The sequence below is a fragment of the Myxine glutinosa genome, chromosome 1 (assembly GCF_964187855.1).
Source record: "Myxine glutinosa chromosome 1, kmMyxGlut1.1, whole genome shotgun sequence".
Lineage (NCBI taxonomy): Eukaryota > Metazoa > Chordata > Myxini > Myxiniformes > Myxinidae > Myxine > Myxine glutinosa.
The window spans coordinates 304,978,983-304,997,625 of NC_136261.1; the positions used below are offsets into that span (position 1 = coordinate 304,978,983).

Below are 18,643 nucleotides of genomic sequence, written 5' to 3' on the forward strand. Positions count from 1 at the left end.
CTCACTAGCGGACATCCAGGCGAGTGGAGTGTAGTCCATTGTGCATCTAATATGAACTCTATACAGGGTGTAAAAATGTTTTCCCAGAATCATTGATTCATTTTTAATGTTTTTGTTTTTGTGGAACAAAATTCTGGACTCAAAGGCTTTTATTCGAGCAAATGCTCAAATTGTAATCTGTGGTGTGCATTGCAGTGAGTGAGGAGGTTCTATCCTGAAAAGTTATATCCAGTCTATCCAGTTCTTTCCGGTTCAAATTTGTCTTGCATCGTGTAATCCATTTTCATAGGTTCTGTCCTGAGAAAAGCAAAAATACGCAATTAACCTATGATTCCGCAACTTTGTTACACCTGTACAAAAAGGCATGGATGCTGATTCATTTTCTAGCTTCTTGTGATGAAATTGACATGAGAATGGAAGTTGAGTGTCTTGCAGAACCTAACTCAAAAGATGTTGAACACACCACCTTCTTATAATATCATGCCACCCAGGAAGAGATATGGTTGCCTTACTGGTTTCTTCTTACTCAGGGAAATCACCTTTCATTTCTCCAGAGTAAAGATGACCATCCATATATGTCCCCTTAAGTGGATTGGAGTAGCGTCTGTATTAAATGATACTGCTGACTGGACAGGCTTTCTATTCTTCATTAAGCAGTATGGTGTGCCAGTTATTGTCCCCCGTCGCACCGCGGAGCGAAAGGGGGACTATGGTTTTCCCCTCCATCCGTGTGTCCGTCCGTCCGCCCGTCTGTGCGGGCGTGCGTGCGTACGTGTGTGCGTGCGTGTGTAAGTGAAGGACCGCATTCGAATTTGGTGTGTAGGTGCAACCCACGTCAAAATCCAAGATGGCCGCCGCCATGTATGTCTGATGCCATGCATGTCTGAACCTTGTGAGTGGAATATCTTGAAAAATAAGCGAAGTACCAACTTCTAATCTGGTGTGTGGGTGTATCTAGGCATAAGGAAGAACCCTATTGAAAATTTGGTCGCCACGTCAAAATCCAAGATGGCCGCCGCCATGTATGTCTGAACTTTGTGAGTGGAATATCTTGAAAAATAAGCGAAGTACAAACTTCTAATCTGGTGTGTGGGTGTATCTCGGCATAAGGAAGAACGCTATTGAAAATTGGGTCGCCACGTCAAAATCCAAGATGGCCGCCTCCATGTATGTCTGAACCTTGAGTGAAATATCATATCATAGCATGTTTTCTGCGTCTTCCACTTTGTCAACTCACATCACTTCATATATATATCTGTGGTGTGCGTTGAACCCTGGTTAGACAGGTTAGAAGGACCCCTCCCCCCATGCCCCCCCTTTGGGGGGGGGGGCATGGGGGGAGGGGTCCTTCTTCCCCCAGGCACCCCCACACCCTCCCCTCCCCCCTTCCCCTCCCCCCCTTCCCCTCCCCCTTCCCCCCTCCCCCCTGTTCCCCTCCCCTCCTCTTCCCCCTCCCCCTCCCCCTCCCCCTCCCCCCTCCCCCTTCCCCCCTCCCCCTCCCCCCTCCCCCTCCCCTCCTCTTCCCCCTCCCCTCCTCCCCCGCCCGGCAATGCCGGGTACTTCTGCTAGTATATATATATATATGTGTGTGTGTGTGTGTGTGTGTGTGTGTGTGTGTGTGTGTGTGTGTGTGTGTGTGTGTGTGTGTGTGTGTGTGTGTGTGTGTGTGTGTATGTATATATACAGTGCATTCAGAAAGTATTCAGACCCCTTCACTTTTTTCACATTTTGTTATGTTGCAGCCTTATGCTGAAATCGTTTAAATTCATTTTTTCCCTCATCAATCTACACTCAATACCCCATAATGACAAAGAGAAAACAGGATTTTAGAAAGTTTTGCAGATTTATTAAAAAGAAAAAACTGAAATATCACATTGTCATAAGTATTCATACCCTTTGATATGACACCTGAAATTTAGCTCAGGTGCCTCCCATTTCTCTTGATCATCTTTGAGATGTTTCTACACCTTGATTTGAGTCCACCTGTGGTAAGTTCAATTGATTGGACATGATTTGGAAAGGCACACACCTGTCTATATAAGGTCTCACAGCTGACAATGCATATCAGAGCAAAAACCAAGCCATGAGGTCGAAGGAACTGCCTGCAGAACTCAGAGATAAGATTGTATCGAGGCACAGATCTGGGGAAGCCTACAAAAAAAATTCTGCTGCTTTGAAGGTTCCCAAGAGCACAGTGGCCTCCATAATTCTTAAATGGAAGAAGTTTGGAACAACCAGGACTCTTCCTAGAGCTGGCCGCCCAGCCAAACTGAGCAATCGGGGGGAGAAGGGCCTTGGTAAGAGAGGTGACAAGAACCCGATGGTCACTCTGGCTGAACTCAAGAGATCCTGTTTGGAGATGGGAGAAACTTCCAGAAGGACAACCATCACTGCAACACCCCACCGATCTGGGCTTTATGGCAGAGTGGCCAGACGGAAGCCAATCAGTTCAATCTTGATTTCATCAGACCACAGAAACTTGTTTCTCACAGTCTGAGAGTCCTTTAGGTGCTTTCCTGCAAATTCCACGCGGGCTTTCATTTTCACTTTTTACTCCGACTGTCTCGAACGTTCTCTCTGACGTCACCCGCGCTCCAATCACTGAGCGCCATTCGCTCACCTCATCATTCTTTGACCAATCGTTCTTCGGAGCGTGGCCTCATGGCCACACTTGGCGCCCATCGAGATGATTCGGCTAGGTGCTGTAGTCGCGTCTGGGTATCGTCAGCGATGATGTTATTTGCAATTACGTGCCGATCGCATGGCTGGCCGAGTGTGCTTTATAAGAATGAAGGGAAAAATCACAACGTTAATTGCACACTGGGAATTTATCCATTGGCCCTAACTAATCAGCATAGCTCCACCCCTCGCATGGAGATGCATAACGCTTACACGGACATGCTGTCCTGACTTAGATACATGAGGTTTCTTCTTCGCGACATTCGGAGCACACTACTCTCGACAATCCTACCTCGACTACAGTATTTCATTACCTGCCCTCATACACGTAACAATATCTTAATTTTTTCAGAAAAATGTTTAATTTGAATATCATTATTTCATTTTTTTATGTTGTCATGTGTCAAGTGCATTATTGACTAAATATGTGTGTTTGTCGCAAATATCATACCTGACTGCAATTGCTCATGTTTACAGACTGCATTGCATTGATTGAAATTATTAACTGTGCATATGAAACCTACATATCAAGAGCATATTGTTATAATCGTCATTTTGCCCAATTTGACCGATTTCCATGCACATTTCCACTTTAGGGTAAGTCGTTGGGTACTGTTACGGATTCGTCACTTCCGTTGTTGTGGTTCTCATCCACTAAACATTTTTGGTTCCATGTACTATTATTGTTATCGTTTAAGTGAAATAGAGATTACTGTTTTCAAAAGGTAAAAAAAGTTAGTGTTTTAAAAGAAACCGGATCGGGAACCGGACGAAGAAGAGGAAGAAGAAGAAAAAAAGGAGGCGGAGCAAGTAAGGTCGGAGAAGGAGCCGAGCTGCTTGGAGGTCTGGAGCAAACGCAGGCGAACGGGGGTCACTAGCGAACTTTGGAGTTTGCTGGGAAAGGGATTCCTGCGACAGAGTTGTTATCGCTGTGACAGATAAACCTGCGTGACAGGTTTTGCGGTTGATTCCTAAGAGAATCATTGGAGTGCCGTTACGTCTCGAGAACGGACCGTTGGCCATTTTGCCTCGCGCCTGATTTCGCATCGCTCCAGGTTTTTCACCTCGCTTCAACCATTTCACCGCATCCAGACGTTAACCTGGTGTGTGTGTGTCACGTGGATTTTGAGTGTGAATTTGCGGTTCGCCGATTGGGAGCCGTTGAACATCGATACCCGAAGGTGTGATTTCCCAGCCCCCTCTTGAGGACACTTTTGCCTATCTTTGGCAGTGTGACTGTCAACCGAGCGGGATTCTGGTCTCGATGCAACATCATTCTGACGATCACTGGAGCGTGGATCGACTTTGGTTTGAAGCTGGGACAGAGACATTGGGAATGTTATTTTCGCTCACTTGGAGCACAGTGAGTTATATTGTATGAAACTGATGGTACCATCATCGGAATGATATATTGGTTGTACATTTGATTAATATTGTTATTGTATTGTTATTCTTGTGTGACAATACAATACTTGTTTGTTGGTAACAATTGGTATGGTTTCACCATTGATCTTTGACACACAGAATAACTCATCTTTCTGCCGTGACTCCTCTCGGGGCTCGGAGGTACAACGTGACCGGGGTTTGGGGAGGAGCACGTAACAGTACATCACTAGGACTTGTGTATCTACTTAGCTCAGACAGCACGCGGCCCCCTTGGAACCAAATCATGCCCCCCTTGGGGGTCATGACCCTCCATTTGAGTATCACTGAGCTATAATATAATCATTGTTGTCATATTTTTGTGTCATGTGCATTATCATGATATACCTCGAGTAGAGCAGAGCACCATTGTCAAGATGTTTCCCACTGATGTCCAAAATGTTGCTCACGTCTTAATCATTAAACTTGGCATATCCTTTGGTGCTTGTGAATCTGAGACAAAACTCAATTGCAAACATCTCTGCACTAGTAATCGGCAAAACTTCACACGACTGTTGAGTTGCTTCACAAAACTTCACTGTGCTGTCTGCTTGTGATACTCAAATCCATCAAAATTGCTTACCACATGCACATTGTTCTTTGGATGCCATCAACCTTATAAAGTACTCTTGATGTCCTTATTGTCCTAATAATAATCATACCTTTTATTAGCGATTGATCAAGTGTGCATTTTAGAAACTATTTCCCCATCATACCACTTCCTTATGAAGCAGGCAACTATAGCCTATTACTCTCTTCAACTAACCACAACTGTTTTGCAACTGTGAGGATGAACACAAGATATTTCTTGACAGTTTTGAACGGGCCAAGACTCGCCTTTTGGAGTGCATTGCATGCAGCCTTTCAGCTGTAACCAGAGACAGTTTATACAGCAGAAACATATCCACTAACGCATCTGCGCTAACTGATGGGAGGATCATGGTAGACCTTTCTTTTGACGTTGAGCTTTTCACCTGACTGGGTTCAAGTCCAGAGATTTGGGTGGAAATGGACAGGTTGTGTTTGGCTTTGGGGTTTCAAAAACCTACATGGCATTCACAAAGTGAAAAAATTATCTTATTGTGCTCTATTGTCTTATTTGTCTAATATTCGTCGAAGGTAGTGGTTCTCAACTGGTGGTCCATAGGTGACTTTTTTCGGTGGTCCACAGGAGCATTGTCCAAAGTCACATGGCGTGAGAAAGAAATTTCAAACCAAAATGTTTGTTGGCTACTCTTCTTTTAATCATGTCTCAAAAAGGAGGTGGTCCACAAATTTTTTTTGATTGGCCTGGTGGTCCATGGACTGAAACGAGTTGAGAACCACTGGTCTAAGGTGACAACTAATTGGAGGAATTGCCAAAGAGTGCTGTTCATACTTGAACACATTGCTTTATGCATACGAAAACTTTTCATTCGCATTTGCTAATGTTTCGTTATTTTGTGGTGCGTCCTGTACATGTATGGCATTGCGAATCAGGTGCTTTGTGTGCAACACAAGCCATGGTTTACACTCTCGGATTAACCGTGGCACTACTAAGTGAAGGCCTGGGGAACCCTTTCAGACAAAAGCCTCTTATAAACCTTCACCTAGCTGATTATGACTATGGTCATTACAACGTTATGTGCAGTAACAGCCTTTTTTGACAAACTTTCAAATTGAACACTGTTGCAAAATTAAATCATACGATCATTTCGAGAGTGGTGGTGTGGAGTGGGTTAAACTTTGAGAAGCGTCATCTGAGCCGTTGAGTAGCTCAACGTTTTATCGGAAAACCTTCAGAAAACAATCCCACTGTGCCATGCTGTTGTTGGAAATACACGTGCACCACAGTCGTGCAATTAACGTACCGTTTTAGGTTATCATCAGAGGATAAATGATAAGTTTCCCAATGTCAACAAAATAATTCGGTAGGGAGGGCTGAATGGAGATGGAGACGATGAGTAATGGTGGCCAGGTCTTTACATTGGGACTGCTTTGTTATGCCAAGAAGATCCATGCATTCACTGTTCTTGAAAGCTGAGACATCTTTTGTGTACCATGTATGGAACAGCTGTTTAAATGGGAGCAGCATGTGCCAAAGGCACCAACACGTGCCATGTTTTTTTTTCTCTATCTCCATTACAGGAAGAAGCCAGACATTTTGTTTTCCTGTTTCCTTTAGTAATTATCCACTATTAATAGAAAGCATGTTGTGCCTTAGGGTTAAATTGTAACCCAACCACTGAAACATGACTGCATAAATTAGTGATGTCGGTTAAATAACCAGACGTTGCAATGCTGCCTGTTTGAACCAAGCTTAAAATCGAATGTCTTTCATTGGGTTCCCTTCGCTCTCTGCTTATGTGATGTACTTATCTTTGGTCATGCTTTGTCCAACAACAAAGTAATGACAGGAAACGGGTGCAACAGATAGTGCAGGCAGATAACAGGGGAAAAAAATTCTACTGTGCCACACTCGATGGGCCTACACATGTATTATTCTATTCTTTTCCCCTTATATATTTTTATAGGCCTTGCTAATCTTTTTAATATTCCATGTCATATCCTTATCCTTCCTCTTTTGGCTTGTCCAGATGGTTTACTTCTATTCTCGGTTTACTCCTTTATCTGTACCAATCTGGCTCCATTCCAGTTAATCCATTCTATAACACCTTATTATCCAAACTGTCCCTAACTTCAATCCACACTAAATCCTCCTCCTCCTCAGTTCCTTGTCTATGTTTATCCTTTCTAATATGTTACAGTGCCTTCATAAAGTATTCACACCCCTTGACTTTTTTCACATTTTGTTGTGTTACAGCCTGAATTTAAAATGGATTAAATTGAGATATTTTTTGTCACTGATCCACAAATAATAACCCATAAATAAAAATTTTGACATTTTTTTCTGCAATATAATTAAAAATGAAAAGCTGAAATTTCTCGAATCAACAAGTATTCAACCCCTTTACTATGACACTCCAAATTGAGCACAGGTGCATCCAATTTCCTTTGATCATCCTTGAAATGTCTCTGCAATTTGACTGGATTGTACCTGTGGTCAATTCAATTGATTGGAAATGATTCAGAAAGAAACACCTTTCTATATAAGGTCCCACAGTTGACAGGGCATGTCCAAGCAGAAACTCAACCATTAATTCCAAGGAACTGACCATATAACTCTGAGATAGAACTGTGAGGAGGCATATATCTAGGTGAGGAGATAATACAATTTCTAGAGTGTTGAAAATTCCCAAGAGCACAGTGAGCTCCATCATTAGGAAATGGATAGAATATGGACCAATCCAGACTCTTCCTCGAGCTAGCCGTCTGACAAAATTGAGCAACCGGGCAAGAAGGCCCTTGGTCATGGAGGTGACCAAGAACCCAATGACCACTCTGACAGAACTGCAGAGTTCCTTGGCTGAGATGGGAGAACCTGCCAGAAGGACAACAATCTCTGCAGCACTTCACAAATCTAGGCTTTATGGGAGAATGGCCAGACATAAGCTACTCCTGAGAAAAAGGCACATGACAGCACGCCTGTAGTTTGCATAAAGGCACATGAAAGCCTGTAAGAGCATGACGCAAAATATTCTGTGGTCTGATGAGACAAAAATTGAAGTCTTTGGCCTGAATGCAAAGCACTACATCTGGTGGAAACTGACCACAGCTCATCACCCATCTAACATCATCCTTACCATGAAGCATGGTGTTGGTAACGTCATGCTATGGGGATGCTTTTCAGTGGCAGGGACTTGGAGACTTGCAAGGATAGAAGGAATACATCAGGTAAATATTTGAGGAGAACCTGCTTCAAAGCACAAAAGACCTTAGACTGCGGCGAGGATTTACATTCCAACAGGCCAATGACCCCAATCATACAGGCAAAGCAACACTGAAGTGGCTTCAGCACAAGAACGTGAAAGTCCTTGATTGGCCCAGTCAAATCTAATAAACCTGAAATTGACCTCAGCGTCACATAAAATCATCGATTTTTCACCTGATTGACCTGACATTTAAAGATTTGCATATTGGGTCACTGAATCGGTTCCCCAGTCAAAAGGTAGGAGTCTATTGTTGATTTTAGACAAAAAGGTCAAGGTTGCATAAAATCGTCAATTTTTGTCCAATTGACCTGACATTTTAAGAATTTGCATATTGGGTCACAGAGTTGGTTCACCAATCAAAAGATAGAAGCGAATTACTTTTAGATATAAATCTCAAAGGTCAAGACTGCATAAAATCATCAATTTTCATTTTGTATTTCTTTAAACTGTTTTCATTATTTTGAGCATATGGAAAAAGAAAGAAGACGTCTGAATGCAAATGGACGTAAACAGGCTTTGCATTTTCAGATGCTTTCTGGTATTGTTTATAAAATCAAAAAAATATTGAAAGAAAAAATATTCTCCCTCTGTCCCTCTCCATATTTTCAGGCTTCAACCACCCACTCTGCCCTCTCACGGGTACGTTCACGTATAGAAACATCGATCGTGGGACCATGGCGAATCTGCATATGGCGATCCGCGAATTTCACGTTTAGAAAGTCGAAACCATCATGGCATTTCGTCTTCACTTGAAGTCGATATCTCTTTTTTCATTCCAAACAGCATAACTCCAATCACAAATTAAATAGCATTAATACAGTCACGTGAAAAAGTAAGCACACCCCATGTAAAGGTTTGACTTTTTCAACATATTTCAACATACAGCTATTTGATCTTCATTTCAACAATATTGATAGATAAAGGTGATATAATATAACAAATATCATGAAACGTTTACATTTTGTAGTCCATTGTATAATTTAAATAAACATAAATGCAAATTTCACATGTGGAAAAAGTAAGTACACCCCTACATTTATCACTACTTCAAACACCTAAAATTAGAATCAGGTGCACCAGCTCAGGTGCAAATGATGAGAACATCATCAGAGAGAATCTTGGAGGAACCTGTCTTATTTAAGCCTCAGACATTTAGTTTGGTTTGCTCTTTGTTGTTCAAGTGTGCGGCGTCACCATGCCGAGATCAAAAGAGCTCTCTGAGGCCTTCAGAAAGAAGATTATAGATGCCTACAAGTCTGGGAAGGGATTTAAAAAGATCTCCAAACTATTTGAAATCAATCATTCGACTGTCCGGAAGATCATCTACAAGTGGAGAAGATTCCAAACAACTGCCAACTTGTTCAGGCCAGGCTGCCCCTGCAAGTTCAGCCCGAGAGCAGATCGCAAGATGCTGAAAGAAGTCTCTAAGAACCCCAGAATGTCATCACGGGACCGACAGGTAGCTCTTGCCACTGTTGATGTCAAAGTGCACGAGTCTACCATTAGAAAGAGGCTGCACAAATTTGATCTACATGGGAGGTGTGCCAGGAGGAAACCTTTGCTGTCCAGAAAGAACATCAGGGCAAGACTAAAGTTTGCCAATGAGCACCTAGGCAAAGACCAGCACTTCTGGAACAATGTGCTCTGGACAGATGAGTCAAAGGTAAAGCTATTTGGCCACAGTACCAGAAGACATGTTTGGCGAAAACCAAAGACAGCATTTGACCACAAGAACCTGATACCAACTGTAAAGCATGGTGGTGGAAATATTATGGTTTGGGGCAGCTTTTCTGCATCAGGGCCTGGGCAACTCACCACCATATAATCCACTATGAATTCTTCATTGTACCGGAGGGTGCTTGAGGATAATGTGAGGCCATCTGTCGGAAAAGTTGAAGCTCAACCGAAGGTTGACCTTGCAACATGACAGTGACCCTAAACATACCAGTAAATCCACCAAGGAATGGCTGAAAAGAAAGAAATGGAGGGTTCTGGAATGGCCAAGTCAAGGCCCGGATCTAAATCCCATCGAGATGTTGTGGGGGGATTTGAAGCGACCTGTGCATGCAATTGTGCATGCTGTGCAACAATTTTTTGTTGAATAAATTATTGCAAAGTCAATTTTTCATTGTTTTTTGTTCAATGAGATCAACTTCATCTATAGATACTGTTTAAATGAAGATAAAATATTGATATGTCCACATATGCTAAAAAGATGAAAAAAAACATTTAATGGGGTGTACTTACTTTTTCCACATGTGAAATTTGCATTTATGTTTATTTAAATTATACAATGGACTACAAAATGTAAATGTTTCATGATATTTGTTGTATTATATCACCTTTATCTATCAATATTGCTGAAATGAAGATCAAATAGCTGTATGTTGAAATATGTTGAAAAAGTCAAAACTTTACATGGGGTGTACTTACTTTTTCACATGACTGTATAAAAAAATTAACCTTTAACAACATTCGTGACATAAACAAATATTTAAATCCTGATGTGAAGTTCCGTATGGTTGAGTGAATACAATTACGAATTCAAAATCGTAATTGTATTCACTCATTTCCAATCATCATTTGATACTTTAACAAAATACTGTTTTAAATGACGGTTTTATTGGGATATTATCAAACCCGCTCATTGCCGTAATCTGTCCACATCCGCATTCGTGGCAGGTTCATAATTCTCATAAAAATCTCAACAGTATTTGTTAAATTTCAATAAAAGCCACATCACTGTTCATATCGGTCAATATTATTCCATCGTGTTTGGAAAAACTGGAAAATTGGAAAAACAATATAGCCAATTTTATTCCAGGGGATCCCAGGATTACCCACCCAAAATATCGTTGCGATCGGTTCAGCCGTTTTTGGGGTACCTGGGAATGGACAGACAGATGGGTGGACATTTGGTGAATTATGGTAAGATGGATTGAATGTTTTGGTCTATAGTTGTTACAGCAGGACTGTGCTGCTCCTTGAATAGTGAGCCTCCACAAGGAGATCATAGCAAATCATTTGGCAACTAGGTTGTTGTGATACTTGGTTTGATATATACATTGGCTGTACATATGGGCAATTGTTGCTAAAGCTTTTGGCTTGGACAGAAAATGGAACAGAAGAATTTTCTATGAGTTTGCAGAAAGGCAACCTGAATTGCTTGTGGAAGTAGGGATATGTATTTTGTGTATTTCACACCCAACCCTTTTTTTGTCTCTTCACTGAATGACTGTGCTTGGAATACTTATTCATCCCAATCAACCTATGCAGTAGAAATGAAACATCAGGTTGTTTAGTTCGGTTGCATAAAAATAATTACCGGCCTCATTTTGTTGGCAGGATACGACCACAGTTGGCACGAGAGAAGATCGAGGGATGCCACATCTGCACATACGTGACTCAGGGGGAGCCACAGCTCATACTCGGCAAGGACAAGGCATTCACGTTTGATCACGTGTTTGACATCACCACCACACAGAGTGAAATCTACGATGCCTGCGTTAAGCCCCTCATCGAGGGGTGTTTAGAGGGCTACAATGCCACGGTGTTCGCCTATGGTCAGGTGTGAGCTTGCGGCGGTGCCGAGCAGTGGGAGCTATTTGCACTTGTTATCATTTCGTTTTCAGACGAGCTCAGATTGGATAAATCTATAAACCAAATGTTGTGGCCTTCCGTTAGATTTAAACTCTCAACCACTCGGATGCTAGTCCTGTGTCATCACCATGAGGCCACCACTGTAATTACTGTTATTGTACCCCACTCTCGTGAAGTAAAAAGTGGAGTTAAGCAATTGGTGTACATTTTCTGTCTGGCAGCCGATCTGTCTGCAAATGTCAGTTTATGATAAAGGAACACCTCGATTTTAATTGAATGTTATATTTTCAACATGAATCGGAACATGAATTGGAAAACGAACCTGTAGTTTAGCAGTATTTTGAATGAATTTGTTCTGATCGCGCATATGCGGAGGAGTGAGATAACCTTTTTCGTCTGACTGCATATCTGGCAGACACACAAATTGGAAATCATTCCAAACAGGAAACTTGTTGTTTTCAGCATCGTTTTTAACAAACAGGAAACACATGTGTAACACATGCATGTTACCAGGCACACAGGCACACATGTTACCATGTTAACACACATGTGTGTTACCAGGCATGAAGAAATAATGCAATGTGTTAAATAAGGTGGTGTAAAAGACGCTGCATCACCGGCGGTAAACTTCTGAAAATATTATGCCTCCGCTGACGAAATCGTCGGAGGCATTATGTTTTCAGGTTGTCCGTCTGTGCATCTGTCCATCCGTATAAGGTTTTCGTTACCGCAATAATTTGAGAACGGTTTAAGACTTTAAGGGATCCAAGTCAAACTTGTTCAAGTATCTATAATGATGCAAAGATGAACTGGTTAGATTATGGTGTCAAGAGGCCAAAGATCAGAGGTCATGTGAGGTCAATTTCTGTTACTGCGCTAACTTGTGTACCAGTGATGGGATTTTGACCAAACTTGATAATTATTACTATGATGCAAAGATTAAATGATTAGATTTTGTTGTCAAAGGTCATGTCAGGTAAAAATGTGATAATTGAGAACAGCTGAAGGTATTTAAATCAAACTTGCTACAAGTATGTATAATGCTGTAATAATGTTGGCGGAGGCATATCGACGACATCGCGATGCCGAAGAGTGCTGTTCCAGTTGTTTTTTTTCTACAACTTTTAAAATGTGTATTTTATTTCAATTGAATTATATTCTTGAGCTGTAGAACACAAATCACCTTTTTGGCACTTTCAAAAGCCTTTCGTTTAGCAGTACTTGGACAAAATATTGCAGCATTTTGCATCATCTCGACCAACCAAAAACAATATTTTATATTACTTGTCAAAGTATTCTCCATCTTTAACCACACTCTTCTATCGGAGTGGAAAGTTTATTCTCCCTTCAGTGTTTCTTTAAGATCTTTGTTTTGCCAGAGCAGGACACCATTCTAAGTAATGGCATTCCTCAAAAACCTTTTTGCCGCCAAAGGCCTATTTAGCACCAAAGTCCTTGACAGGCAATCAGGATTATTTCTGTGCAGCCTATTGTGTAAATTTCAAGAAGCTTGATGTTCTGATTGACCATAAATTTCACCATTATTCACTATTCCACCATCTTTATCATCTCATTTGTGAACAACTTGATTTTTAAACTCATACATTAAAGGAAAGATCATGTGATTATGGCAGGTACTGATATTTGTTACCAATATTATGATGATAAATTTCCTGAAACGTTTTTAATTATTTCTACATTACTTTGCTTCTGTAAACAAGTGGCAGCCATAATTTAACCACCTGTACGAACAATCAATTATTTTTGTACACCGCTCATTTCCTGTGCCATCTCAAGGCGCCATCTCAAGGCACCGAAGGGGGCCCGGTGATGACTCGCACTGAAAAGTTTTCAGTTTTCACTCCGGTTGTTTGTTTGTTTGTTTGTCCGGGCGATATCTCAACTATCCTTTGAGCTAGGAAGCTAAAGTTTTGGCATAATAGTCAGCACATGCTTTGGCAAAAACGGTATTTTTTTTTTCATTAATCAATTAATTGATAAATTTCTTAATTATTATCGATTAAATAAGTACTTATTTATTTCCTTTCTCATCTTGGCAATATCTAAGGCTCTTTTTGAGCGAGGAAGCTGATATTTGGACACAACAGTGACCAAGCGACTTGGCTGTAAATGGTATTTTTGATTTATTGATGAATCAATTCAGCGATTAATTACACTACTCACAATAAGTTAGGGATATTGTGGGAGTGAGTTTATTTTTTTTTATAGGGGTTAGGGTTAGGGCATTGAAATCAAGAATGCTGTGTTTTTTCACACTCATTAATAACCATAGAATTAGGACCAACAACTTTTTTCAACATAATTAATACACAAAATCAACCACACCGAAGAACCTGCCAATTTCCCTAACTTATTGTGAGTAGTGTATTTGATTAACGCCTTAGTTGATTTTTTTAAAGTTACAGATTCGAATGAAATGGTGGTGGTTTCAGTATTATAGTAGCCAATTGATTAATAATTTAATTATTTTACGATTATTATTTATTTATTTTCATTATTAATCACTTATTTATTTTCTTTCTTATCTGGGCAATATCTCAGGCACCTTTTGAGCTAGGAAGCTGATATTTGGACACGAGTGACCAAGTGATGTGGCTATAAAGGATATTTTTGATTAATCGATTAATCGATTCATTATTTATTGATTAGTCAATTGAGTAATTTTTTTCGATTAATGACTTATTTAATTAATTTTCAAAACGTCACAGCTTCGGAAGAAACACCGCTCGTTGAAGTATGCTATTAGCCAATTGATTAAGAATTTATTTTACGATTATTATTTATTGTTTTTAATTAATCAATCAATTATTGTACACCTCTCCCTCCCAATACCGTCTCTATGTGCTGCACGGCGGTATCTCCGGGCTCCAGAGGCGCCCCGGCAGTGCCGCGTTGGAGGATGTTATTTATTTATTTATTTATTTATTTGGCATGGGGGCAGTGTACTTTGAATGTATCTGTACTTGTTATATATTATTTTTAAATGGTTATTTTGTTGCGTTGTGATTATTTATTCCCATAGACTGGTTCAGGGAAAACGTACACAATGGGTACTGGATTTGACGTGAACATAACAGATGAGGAGCACGGCATTGTACCACGTGCAATGCACCATCTTTTTGCTGGCATTGAGAGGCGGAAGCAGGATGCCATCAGTGCAGGTCACTCGCCACCTGAGTTCAGCATCAAAGCCCAGTTCCTGGAGGTATGGATTTTATTTAGGTTCACAGCGACATCAATTTTTAAATAATTTATCATCATGACTAGATTTTCATCTCAAACCTTCATCATTGGCTCCTAATATTGCTCACAATGAGTATTATTCATTTTACTCCTGCCACTTATGTCAATAGAATTGTGGATATGCAATAGCAGGGCAGTCATTGATGTCTCTACCACCACAATCAAACAAAGCCAATTTCGATTGTTGAAGCCTAATCTCACTATGCTTTTGATCTCGCGCTCTTTTTTCCATCGCCTTCCATCTTCCTCGACCTCCACAGCTTTACAATGAGGAGATTCTGGACCTTTTTGACTCGGCAACAGATGCCGAGGCACGAAACCACAAATCACACATCAAGATACATGAGGATGCATCTGGAGTAATATACCCACTTGGCATCATGAGCCGCTCAGTTGTAAACCAGGATGAGGTGCGCGTGTGTACATGTGCACATGTGAATCCAGTATAAAATTACCTGTTTATTGCATTCACCTTCTAGATACTCTATCTAACTCAATTTCAAAACTATCTGCTAGCTGTGTCTGCGGTCACTACCTTAACTGGGTGACGATTCCATGCATTTACTAATCTCTCAGTGAAAGACCCTTGCCTTGCTACCCTAACTCTCTTCTTCTTTACTCTGAAACTCTGGCCCCTGGTATTATCACTGTCCATTCAGCTGAAATGATAATATTTTGCCGTTACGACAATTGATCGGGAAAAGCTACAAAATGGCTAAGGATCTTTGTGTGCTTTATACAGTCAGCTTCAAAAGGCATAGGACTGTATGAAGAGAATGACTTTGGATGGTGCTGGAAAAATATGGCATTCCACAGAAAGTGATCAGGCTGAATATAAGCATGAGGATTTAGAGGCCCATGTGAGAATTGGAGGGTAAAGTTCAGAATGGTTTTGAGGTAAAGACTCAAGTGAGGCAGGGATGCATCCTCTCTTCCAGCTTGTTCAACATCTTAGTAGACTGCATGGTTAAAATAATTGATAGAGAAAGTCAAGTAGATGAAGGAGTCCACATTTATTTATTTATTTATTTTCCCCTTTTTTAAGGCCATTTTCCCTGCTAGAGCAGGGGTTAGCCTTGCGTGCCCCATGACAATCATCATGGTTTCCTTTTTGAGGCAATGTTTTTATGGCCGGATGCCCTTCCTGACGCCAACCCTTTAGTCGCCTCTTACGACACGCAGGGATACGGTGTACCTATTCTAAACCGGGGCACACACCGGATTCAACCGATTCACCGAACATCAGAAACTGTGGGAGTTAGAGTATGCAGATGATGTGGTTTTGCTTTTTAAGATGGTTATGTGAGCCTGCAAACCAAGAAGAAAGTGTGCAATGCAGCAGTAACATCTGCAGTGTTGTACGGGCCAGAGAGCTGGATTTGGGCGAAGGAGGATAAAGGGAGACTGAATGGTAGATGTCTGAGAAGAATACTTATGATTCGCTGGATGCAGAGATTAACAAACGAGAAAGTGAGGACAAAAACTGGACAGAGGAAGTTAATTAAAGAGCTGGCTGAAGAGCGGTGTCTGGTGTGGGCTGGGCATATGTGGAGGATGGGGGAAGATATGATAGCCAGAAAGGTGGAGAGATGGATGCCAGAAGGGAAGAGAACAAGAGAAAGGACAAAGAGGAGATAGAAGGATAGGGTTAAGGAAATGGCTAACCAGCAAGGAATCCAACACCCAGCGATGGAGGCTCAGGATCGGAAGATTGGGAGACGAAGGATCCATTGAGGGGACATAGCACCAAACCAGCTGAAGAATATTGAATGAATGAATTAATTATGCAGAAATAAAATTGCATTTATTTCGTCTATACTCTATAATCTATACCCTTTATTATACAACAGGCATTTTAAGGCCATTTTCCCTGCTAGAGCGCGGGTTAGCCTTGCGGTCCCCATGACATTCTTCTCCATTTTGCCCTATTTTCTGCATCTCCCCTTGTTAACCCCTTTGCCCGCATTTCTTTTTCCACCACCTTTAGCCAAGTCTTCCTTGGTCTTCCCCATCCTCTACTTCCTTCTACATTTATTTCCATCAATCTTCTCAACCAGTCACTTTCATCCTTCCTCAACACATGACCAAACCATCTCAACCTGTTCCTCTTCACAGCATCAATCACAGGCTCTATTCCCATCATCTTTCGCAATTCATCATTTGTCTTCCTTCGGCGTTATTGGCTTTATTATGTCAGTTGGCTTTCTTATGTTTAGGCAATTCAGTTGGCTTTATTATGTTAACCAATTATATCAGATCCCCATGCAATTACCTCCTTTATAATGGATAAAGTCCTGTCTCCTTCAGCCGCTCCTCGTAGCTGAGTATAGCTAGCCCCATAATCAATCCAGTAACCCTACACTCACTGTACCCTCTCCAAGACTGCTATTTTTCTTTCTCAAATATGGTGACCAAAACTGTACACTAAATTCTAGACCTAGAGGAGGCCTAATTAAAATCCTACAGTGTTAAAACTTCCTCTTTGTTTTCAAATGGATCCCTCTATGAATATAACCTAAATCCCTGTTACCTTTACTTATGACTGTCTGACACAGAGCTGTCTGCTACGCTCCATCATCTATTACCACCCACAGATATTTCTCCCTTGTCACATGTTCCAAGATTGCACCTTGCATTATCTAGTCCCTTTTTTCATTATTATTATCCATCCTCAGCACCTTATGATTCCTTATGTTAAACTACATCTTCCAATCTTTTGCCCAATCTGTTATAGTATCTTGACTTTCCTGAATTTGATCACCCCCTCTTTATTTTATACCTTACCTCAAAGCTTAGTGTCATCTGCAAATATTGAAAGCCTACTCTTAACCCTATTGTCCAAATAACTAAAGTAAATTATCAATAATATTGCTGCTAGAACTGATTCCTGGGGTACCCCACGACTTGCATCCTTCCAGCCAGATATCCTACCATTCACAGCAACTCTTTGCTTCCTATCACAAAGCCAGTTTCCAATTCAGTTGGCTGCTCTACTAGCTAATCCGTAAGCTCTCACTTGAGCCAAAAGCCTTCCATGTGGTACATTAATCAAACGTTTTGGAAAGTCTGGATAAATTACATTCACTGTAATTCTGTCATCCACCCAGTTAGAAACTCGTGGAACTCCCTTAAATTTGTTAATCATTAGAGCTCTTAAAGAAACGTTGATATAGAAAGAGGCCATTTGGCTCTAAGGTTAAAAAAATCCTTGTGATTATCGACAGGATATCACACTAAAACAAAGTTGAATACATTATTTAAATGTACGAGGTGAAGATTAAGTGTTGTAGAAGTTATAATAAGCAAAATATTTCTCCTTCCAACTGAAGTAAGTGTTTTGAAAGTGGCAATGGTACAGGCTGAGGTATATTGTGCTATGATTTGATAAGCGTCTGTTTGTTTGTTTGTTTGTTTGATTTATGTGCACCCCTGAAATTGGAACTGGCAACGGGGCTTTGTACCCGGAGTCGACGAGCTTGTCTTGCTAAAGTCGTGGCACTCATTGAAGGAAGGTCAACTGTGAGATCACCTCCATTTCAGCATTCTTTGCTACTTTGCATCCACTATCAATACCAACTAAACTCTCATAGGTACTGTATTTTATGAATTGCTAAGTGCATATTCGTTGTGGTCTGCTGTTGAGTCTCCAGTCATATTTCTACCACATGTCCTTGGGTCCAGTATTTATTGAGTAGAACTGCACTTGTGTTTATTATGCTTATTCTAACCATTTCATAATACTGTTATGTCGGTGGGGGTAGTGATATGTAGAGCCAGATAGATCTGTGTAGGTAGGTATTCGTCTGTCGCGGTAATGAATCTGACTTGTAATAAGTTTCATGTGTAGGCGTTTTGTCTGGTAAGAT

The 18,643-nt window shown here is 40.9% G+C and overlaps 1 protein-coding gene across 9 annotated transcripts in view; it reads left to right on the forward strand.

Annotated features, from left to right (window-relative positions):
• The window catches only part of KIF21A (kinesin family member 21A), a 255,299-nt gene that overhangs the window by 67,575 nt on the left and 169,081 nt on the right, over positions 1-18,643 (forward strand). For all 9 annotated transcript variants that reach the window (XR_013621375.1, XR_013621377.1, XR_013621378.1 and 6 more), the window contains exons 2-4: positions 11,259-11,481; positions 14,557-14,739; positions 15,038-15,187. Coding sequence is in view for 5 of the 9 variants with exons in the window: in XM_078768210.1 (XP_078624336.1) it covers positions 11,259-11,481; positions 14,557-14,739; positions 15,038-15,187 (556 nt within the window). In the remaining 4 variants the exon portion in view is untranslated. The remainder of the gene's footprint in view (positions 1-11,258; positions 11,482-14,556; positions 14,740-15,037; positions 15,188-18,643) is intronic.